The 9,160-nt window shown below is 35.8% G+C and overlaps 1 protein-coding gene across 3 annotated transcripts in view; it reads right to left on the minus strand.

Annotated features, from left to right (window-relative positions):
• Window positions 1–9,160, minus strand: part of LOC110099325 (tripeptidyl-peptidase 2) — a 156,118-nt gene that overhangs the window by 86,649 nt on the left and 60,309 nt on the right. For all 3 annotated transcript variants that reach the window (XM_028694701.1, XM_028694702.1, XM_028694703.1), the window contains 3 exons: window positions 3,088–3,266; window positions 2,121–2,233; window positions 1,884–2,054 (listed from right to left, as the gene is read on the minus strand). In XM_028694701.1, coding sequence (XP_028550534.1) covers window positions 1,884–2,054; window positions 2,121–2,233; window positions 3,088–3,266 — 463 coding nt within the window. The remainder of the gene's footprint in view (window positions 1–1,883; window positions 2,055–2,120; window positions 2,234–3,087; window positions 3,267–9,160) is intronic.

Genomic DNA, 9,160 nt, shown 5'->3' on the forward strand with positions numbered 1-9,160 from the left:
AATCAAATAAAAGATCATCATAAAAAAATTTGTGCATCGCACGTCTCGCGTGCCACCTCGCTTAGTCGTCTCCGTCGTCGAGCACTTAAAGTATAACCCTGACACTAGTTTATTTTATGCTTTATTATGAATGAAATTAGTACCCGTTATCGATTTTGTTAGCAGGGAAAATTCGTATGCATAAAAAATAAATACCTGTAACTGTTTTCCTTAGTATGTGGGAAAATCCATATGCATGAAATAAATACATGTGATCGTTTTTCTTAGTAGATGGGAAAACTCGTATGCATCAAAATAAATACTCATGAAAACTTATCTAAGAAGGCGAGAAATTCGTATGCATGAAAATAAGTATCTGTTACCCCTTTTTTAGCTAACGGAAAAATTTGTATGCATGAAAATAAATACTCGTTATCGTTTTACTTTGCAGGCTGGAATATTCATATGCATGAAAATACGTACCCATGAAATTAAGTACTTGTAACCGCTATTCTTGACAAGCAGGGAAATATGGTATGTATAAAAAACTAAGTACCTGTGACTACCTTTCATGACAGGTTGGGAAATATTGTGTTTTATAAACAAGTACTTGAAGACTTGTGATTGCCCACAGTACAGAAACTAGCCTTTATTCAATTTCTCCTTAACAGAGAGTGTAATCTTCCATTTCTTTCTATCCCATTAAAACAACCCTATTCTCTCAAGTTTCCTCTAAATAGAGAACCCATTCCTCTCAATAAGACACAAAACCCTCCGTTAGCTAAGGTTAGCTCAAATATACCCCTTAAACAAAAACTCCTAGAGTATATAAGGTACCATTAGACGAAACAAACCTATGACTGCCGATAAGAATCATTTGGCCAAATTGGGTTAACTATCACCTTTGACTAGAGAAAAGGACCAAAACTGTCCATCAACTCTTTGTGAGGAACCAAAATAGTCCCCGACTATTTGAGTGGCCAATTTGGTCCCTCAACTCTTCCAAATGGGACTATTTTGATCTTGTCATCAATTCTAAACAGAAAAATGAGATGGACAAGAGGATATTATCGGAACAAGTAAAAAAGATGCGCATGAACGAAAGAATGATGCCTACCTTCGCAATGAGAAAGCTCCCATCATCTTTGATTCTTCCAATCAAAGTCGATTAGGCTGAAGAAGCGCGCAAACGGAAGAAAGATGGCTACCTTCGCAATGAAGAAGCTCCCGTTGTTGTTGTTATTTCCAATCGCAGTCAATTTGGTCGAAGAAGCGCGCTAACAGAAGAAAGATGGCTACAATCGCAACGAGCAACCTCCCGTCCTCGTCATTACTTCTGATCGAACAGACAAACGACAAAGTGTGATTTCGGATCTGATAGGCAGGAATGTCGTCGAAGAAGGCGAAGAAGTTATTAGAAAAGTTTAAAAAAAAATTTACAAATATTATAATCTCTAAAAATTACATTTATTAAATATTTTAATTAAAAAAGACTAAATTACCCTCATTCTTAACACTATAAACTCTATCATTAGATGTCAGAACTAAAAAAAAAAATCCTATTTAGAGGAGTTGAGGAACCAAATTGATCGCTAAGAATAATTTGGGACTAATTTGATCCTTTTCACCCTTTGACTAAGTATACTATATATCATGATAGCCCACGACGATAAAATCCTAGGACATTGATCGAGCTTGTCATTATTCCCTTGTTACCTACTTTAAGTATACAGTAATAAATCTCATGTTAGCATTTCTAATTACCAAGCCTATTTTATTTCGGATTTTGAAAACAGGAAATTAGTGGAACATCTACAAATTATTTTGTTTTAAGTGAAAATAAAAAGAAAGTAAAATGAAAACAGACAAATGAATCCAAAATTGACCTAAAAAATATAAATCACCTCAAAATCAAAATGAGTGGTTTCATGACTACCAATGCCACTAGACCAGAACTGAGCGACTGCCAGTTCCATAGTTAAGCCACCTTTCACTGGTATCAGGAAACTTTTTTGAGAAGGAGATGAAAAGTTCACTACGCTTTCCCATTTGATAGGCCGCTTTAGAGGGCAGATCTGCATGGAAATACTTTAAAATTCCAAAAAAATGGTACACTACGTATTTCCTCAAGTGGGTGGTACCTGCACTGCATCTATAAAGAACCTTCGGGCGGTATCAAAACCTGCAGTGCGCACAGTTGCCTCAGCCCAAGTAGCTCCAATTGGCACAGCAACAAACCTCCTTTCAATATGGCCTGCACCAAAGGAAGTACTTATAATTCTCTCAAGTATGCGTAGTACACCTAAAATAATTGTATATGACATTTTTTTGGCGGTAAAACAAATGGTAAGACCATGTAATACAATAATATTACCTTGATAAGTTTGCAAACCCTCTAGCGTAACATGGCAGTAATCATACTTCTATAAGAAAAGATCTAAGAGGCCTAGATGCTTCAATAATATATCATCACCAGAAAAGAAATGAACAATTCATTCAAATGAAGGATTAGATCGTCAATATCCTATTTGAACACTCGAGGTGTTTTAATAATTTTTCATAAAACAAAAGAAAGGACAACCCTCCTATAAAAGTTTCAATCATAAGGCAACTACAACATGAAAAACAAGGCGTGATAATGAATGCATATGAGAAAAATGTAGATTTTACAGAGAAAATAACAAACGTAAGGAAGTGCCGACCATAAAGATGCTCCTACAGGTTATGAGTTAAATTTTCATAAATAAAAGCTGGAAGGGTGGTAATTATAGCATATTTCTTAGTCTTTCAATATGAATAGAATAACAATCGATAACAGTTAAAAGTCCAGCGCGTTCAGAGAGCTTCAAGAGCACATGAACAACCATCAATCAGTAGAAACAATTACAAACAGTTCGTATAAATCACTTCAAGTTTAAGGATGCGTTCTTGAAATAAATGGACTTTCTTCATAGATTGCTTTTGTATAGGAGGTAAGCCCTTTGAATTTCATTAATCCAGATAAATTGAATGCAAGCTATAAAATTATGGAAAAAAAATACATCTTTGATATTTAAAAAATACAAACAATTTAATTTGCAAGCTCTTAAACATTTGTAAGAGAGGTACCTGGGGAAAATGATAAATCAGAAATTGAAATGAGTGGCGGCTGGCCAAGTGGAGCAAGAGGTTTTGTAATTGTAATGGGAATTCTAAAAAGTGGACCACGCCATGGAGCTTTGCAGTCAATACCATAAACTTCATAAAAGTGCAAGCCATGATTAAGCTTGGTAGGATCCACAACTATGCTGAAGCAAATAAGAAAACGACATAATATCAATTAGCTCAAGTACTAACACTGCACAGATAATTCAACATTTTTTTACTTTGGTTTGGCTACATATTAGCAAGTGAAAGCATGTTACATGGATATTTAAAGATGATTCTTTATTAAAGGTTTTGTAGTACACATAGTATCAACTGCATTTCCCATTTAAGATCCAATTACACGATCAATTTAAAAGTTGTACACAAAATAATTCTAACGTGTTTAAATATTATGCAAGGTTTGCTAGCCTTGTAACTAAATATTATTTTCATAAAGACTATTTTGTAACCATTATCTATTTTATCAAAATGCTATCTTGGATTTTATTAAGATCTTTAAATGTTGAGGCATATTACACTCATTTTGTTAGAACTAATTCATCTATAATGAATGACCCAAAAGGGGAATCATTGCCTTCTTTAAAGCCTACCAAACATATACCAAAATAACTAATACATGATCAAATCTAATCAAATAGAAGAAACTAAATTCATGGCCATCCTGTTAGAGATGAGTTAGATGAGGATTTACATCTACCATTGGATTGTTTTGTTAAAAGCTGAAGTTTGAGAGGAAAAAACCATATTCCATTATACAATTTCTTCCCTATTAATAGATCTATACAGGATATCTTAATAAACAAACAAATATTTACATATTAATGCATAATAGCCCTAATACATTCCTTCCTAAATCAGCTACTTCATTTTGGAAAGGAATCAAAATGATCTTGCGTGATTTTTGCGAGCTTCCCACATATCACTCTTCGTGGTCATCGGATCTCCTTCGAGAGGGAACGGCTAGGATTTTAACACTCCACATCAAACTGGGAGGTATGGATCTGTTATTCCCAGCTTGGCTATCATTCTGAGAAAGATAGAGTTATCTAATCCTTTCGTAAGGATATCTGTGAGCTGATCTTTTGATGACACATGGTTGTGATACATATAAGACCACTGTCTAACTTTTCCTTTATAAAATGTCTGTCAACTTTTATGTGTTTGGTCCTGTCATGTTGGACTGGATTGTAAGCTATGCTGATTGTTGATTTACAGTCACAATGCAACTTTATAGGTTCGTCCCACTTGATCCTTAGATTTTCTAGAGTTATCTTGATTCATAGTACCCGACATATTCCCAGGGCCATAGCCTATATTCTTCTTCTGCACTAGATCTTGCCGACACATTTTGTTTCTTGCTTCTCCATGTAACTAGATTTCCTCCAAGAAATATGCAGTACCATGAAGTAGATCTTCTGTCTAATGGTGATCCTGCTTAGTCAGCATCGGTGTATACTTCTAGGGTTATTCCATGGTATCACCCTGAAGAGAATCCCTTTTCCAAGGTTACCATTAAAGTAGTGCAGTATTTTGTATATTGCTTGCATATGAGTCTGTTTGGGATTTTACATAAATTGACTGATCATTCTTATAGCAAATATTATATATTGTCTTGTGTGGGAAAGGTAGATCAGCTTTCCCACAAGTCTCTGGTAAGCCCCTTTATCTACATCTAGATCTTCTTTTGCTTCTCCCAATTTGAGATTCGGTTCTACTAGCATTGGTGCTTACATGCTAGTTTTCATGTTTCCTTTCAAAAATCTTTAATATACTTTTGTTGTGAGATGAAGATTCTTTTGTTGAAATGAGTTACTTCAATTCCAAGAAAATATTTTAGCCTACCATGTTCTTTGATATCAAATTCCTTAGTAAGATTTTTCATTAGACTTCTTTTCTCCTTTTTATCATTCACAGTCAAGATAATATCATCCACATAGACTAATAGTATTGTGACTTCTCCTGAGTCTGTATTTATGATGCAAGCAAAAATTTGGAAGAGGGCCCCAAATTTTTGCTAACAAAAGAAACTCTTCCTAGATAATAGAATATTACAAGATCTCACAAAAACTAAACGAATTAGACAAAAACAAACTTTTTATATCATAAAGACTCTTACAAGACGCTTACAAACGATAGTTAGAAAAGGACTTACAAACATAAGAAATAAAGACGTAAACAAGACGACACCCTAAAATTGCTTCACTTAGAGACGAAAGATACAGATGAAGTGGCACTTGCAGAGAGACAAAGAGATTAGAAGCCAAGAAGAAGGGTGGAAAGAGCCCGCAGGATTTCCGGAGGGGATGAGAAAGAAGAACGGACAAAGCTCGCAAGCTTTTCCAATAACCCGCAGGTTAGATTTCAAAAATCACATATCATTCACCACTTTTAAAAAGCCCAAAACATCTACTATATATAGGCATAAGAGGGGAACTAAACAGCCATTAAAAATTTAATTAAAAGCAGGAAATAGAAGGCCAAAAGCCACCTAAAAACTGCAGTAGAAACTCTTGGAATTCTTCCCAAAACAGCTACCAAACAGTCCCAAAAACTATCCAAATTTTGTCCAAAATACAGCCCAAAAATTGTCCAAAAACAGTCCCAAAAACTGTTCAAATTTTGTCCCAAAATCTCTTCATATTCCCATATAAATGAAGTAATTGAAAGGCCATCAGTCACTATACTGAAATCCCAAACATCTCAGCAAAGGCAAGACAAAAGGCCACGGTTCCAAGGAGCAGATTCAGGGAACCAGCAGGAATCGGAAAAGAGGGGACCGCAGGAATTAATTCCTGAAGCCAATCGGTGGGAATTAATGCAAAGGTAGCCCAAGAGATAAACTGCAGCAATTCCACCAAGTGAAGAATATGAAAGAACAAGTTCCACTCACCATGTCTAGCTCCCAAACATTAATTTCATGACTAAACATTAGCTCATAATAAGCTAATCATTCACTAGACATTAATGAGCTAGGGAAGTCAAAAATCAAATATTATGATTTGATTTGACACCCCCCCTTGCCTACATCAATTTAAAGAAGAGTGTATGGTCCCCTTGATTCTGTCGATACCCATCAAGAAGCAGGAATTTTGAGAATCTTCCAAACCAAGCCCTAGGTGATTGTTTTAACCCATATAGGGCCAACCTGTATACTTTGTCACTTCCAGATTTTTTCTTAAATCCTGGTGGTATCTCTATAAATATCTCTTCCTACAAGTCCCCATGTAGCAATGCACTCTTTACATCTAGTTGTTCAAGGTGCGAGTTGTATTTAGCTGCTAGTGAAGGTATAATCCTAACAGTATTCATCTTGGCTACAGGTGCAAAGGTTTTCTGGTAGTCAATGTCATATGTTGGAGTATACCCTTTTGCCACTAGTCTAGCCTTGTATCTTTCAGTGTACCATCAGTTTTCTATTTTATCGAGAACACCCATTTGCAACCGACTATTTTTTTTTTTCCTATAAGTAGGTTGTAGATTTCCCATGTGTTATTCTTTTTAGGGCATGTTTCTTCTTTCATGGCATTTTTCCAATTCTCATTAGATATAGCCTCAGAAATAACATTAAGAATATAAATATCATCTAGCGTAACCAGGAAGTTTTTAAGCGGGGATGAAAAATTATTGAAGGTTATGGAGTTGGTTATAGGGTACAAGAGAGGTGGTGAATTTACCTTATTTTCAGAAGATGGTTCAGATTCTTAGATCTACTTTGGAGGACAGTTTGAACTTGTACGCTTGGAATAGACATTCCCAAATCTAAGGACAGTTTTGTCTTCAGCTTTCCTATTCTGAATTTTAGGTGGATTAGTTTGATGTAGTGGGGAAAGGTCAAGAGGGGCAAGCATGCTTTCATCATATTCCTTTGTTTCCGTCTCCCCCTGAAAATGAGTTTTTGTAAAATAGGAATTATGTTCATCAAAAGTAAAATCAATGGATACAAATGCTTTCTTTGTAGGGAGGTGATAGCACTTGTAACCATTTTAGGTGGCAAAGTATCCGATAAAGATACATTTGAGTGCCCTTGGATCTAGTTTTTCTATATTCTGGCTGTGGATGTGAACATAGGCAGTGCACCCAAAGATTCTAGGTGTAAGGTTATTATGAGTTCGAATATGGGGGTAAAAGGAGGACAAAATATCCATTGGAGCTTTTAGACCCAAGGTTTTTAAAGGTAGTTGGTTTATGAGGTAAGTGGCAGTTAGGAAGGCTTCTCCCCAGTAGGATTTTGATATATTGTGGTGGAGTAGGAATGCGTGAGTGAAGGTTAGGATGTGACCATTCTTTTTTTTTTTTTTTGCAACCCCATCTTGTTGTGGGGTATGAATGCAGGAGGATTCGTGGATGATACATTCACTTTGAAAATAAGAGTATAGGGTTTGGTTGAAGTAGTCTTTAGAATTGTCTAAACAAAATTTCTTTATTTTTAACCTGAATTGATTCTGGATCATGGTGTGAAAAATGAGAAGAATGGTGCTAACGTCAGATTTATTTTTGAGGAGATAGATCCAAGATCCCTGAGTACAATCATCAATGAAAGATAAAAAACAACGAGCCCCAGAGATGCTGGGGATTTTTTAGGGTCCCCATATGTCACTATGAATGAGATATAAGGGAGTATTGCATCTATCTTTTTTTTTCGAAAAGAGGTTCTTTTATGTTTGACTAATTCACAAGTTTCACAATTAAAATGTTCATTTTCCAACTTATGAAAAAGTTTACGATACATATATTTTAGGACCTCTAAAATCTGAAGTGATTAAGCCAAATAGTAGATTTCTTGTCAACAAGGGACAACAGAGAGTAACTATTTTTATATTTTTTCAGCTCTTCCAGGTAGTACAATCCAGCTTTCTCCTTAACAAATTCAATCTACTTCCCCGATCCCCGGCCCTGAAATAAGCAATAGGTAGGGTTAAACAGTACTTGACAATTATGGTCACTAATAAGTTTTTGTATGGATATAAGATTTGTTGATAATTGAAGTACATGGAACACATTTTTTAAAGTGAAGGGGATAAAGGTATGTCTCATTGGCCTTTTATTGTGGAAAGAGAACCATCAGCCGTGATGATTTTCTAGTAACTTGAGCAAAGATTATAATTGACGATGTGGGTGGTGGAGTTTGTCATGTGATTTGTGGCTCCTAAGCCAATGATCCATATTCGTTTCAAATGATTTCTGACGATACTTAAATCAGTGAATATAGGAAACTTACCTGAAAGTGCAAGAGAGGAAGATGCAAGTAGTTTTTCAAGGGATACTAGGAGTTGTCTTAGTTTGTCAGTGTCTTTTTTATTGAGTTCTTTGAAGCTAGTTGGTGTTTCTGGGTTATGCTGACTTATCGTGGTGTTGGCATATGATGTGTCTCTTTTCTCACTTCTTTGTTTCCACACCTTACGTGGTGTTAGGCTTTCTGTGTATCTTCAGCATGTTTCCTTCATATGTCTTGACTTCTTGCAATAACTACACCAAATTGAGCCTCGGTCTTTATATTTTAAAGTGTCTTTACATTTTTCCTTCCATAGAGCTTCTTTGGTCATCATTGTTGAGCTCTCAACATATTTTGGTTCCAGGATCACACTTTGTCGGCTTTCTTCAGCGCGGATGAGGCCAATTGTTTCATTTAGTGATGGTGTCTCCTCTTTGTTGAGGATCTGGACTCTAACTTGATCAAATTATGTATTTAATCCTGTAAGAAAATCATAAACAATATCTTTTTCAATAAAGTTCTTTAGGATCGCATCATCTTTTGGACATATGGTTTTGTGGGCTTTGAAAATTCGGCCCTGGCCTCCACTCGCTCTTTTCTTTTTATTCGGCGAGGGAGTTTTAACTGAATAAGTTCTGAGGTAAATTTTGGAAGGCAGATGGGTTTGTAGATAAGACACTACCCAGAGATTTCGCCCTCATTTTGTGAGGACTTTATGATCTGAGTTCTGGTTTCCTATAGGCGCAAGCCCCTATAGTTAATTACCCCTCCCGATAACGAGAGAGAACTTTCGATTAAGGCTAGTCATCAATCAGATACGTA

The sequence above is a fragment of the Dendrobium catenatum genome, unplaced genomic scaffold, assembly GCF_001605985.2.
Source record: "Dendrobium catenatum unplaced genomic scaffold, ASM160598v2 fragScaff_scaffold_542, whole genome shotgun sequence".
Lineage (NCBI taxonomy): Eukaryota > Viridiplantae > Streptophyta > Magnoliopsida > Asparagales > Orchidaceae > Dendrobium > Dendrobium catenatum.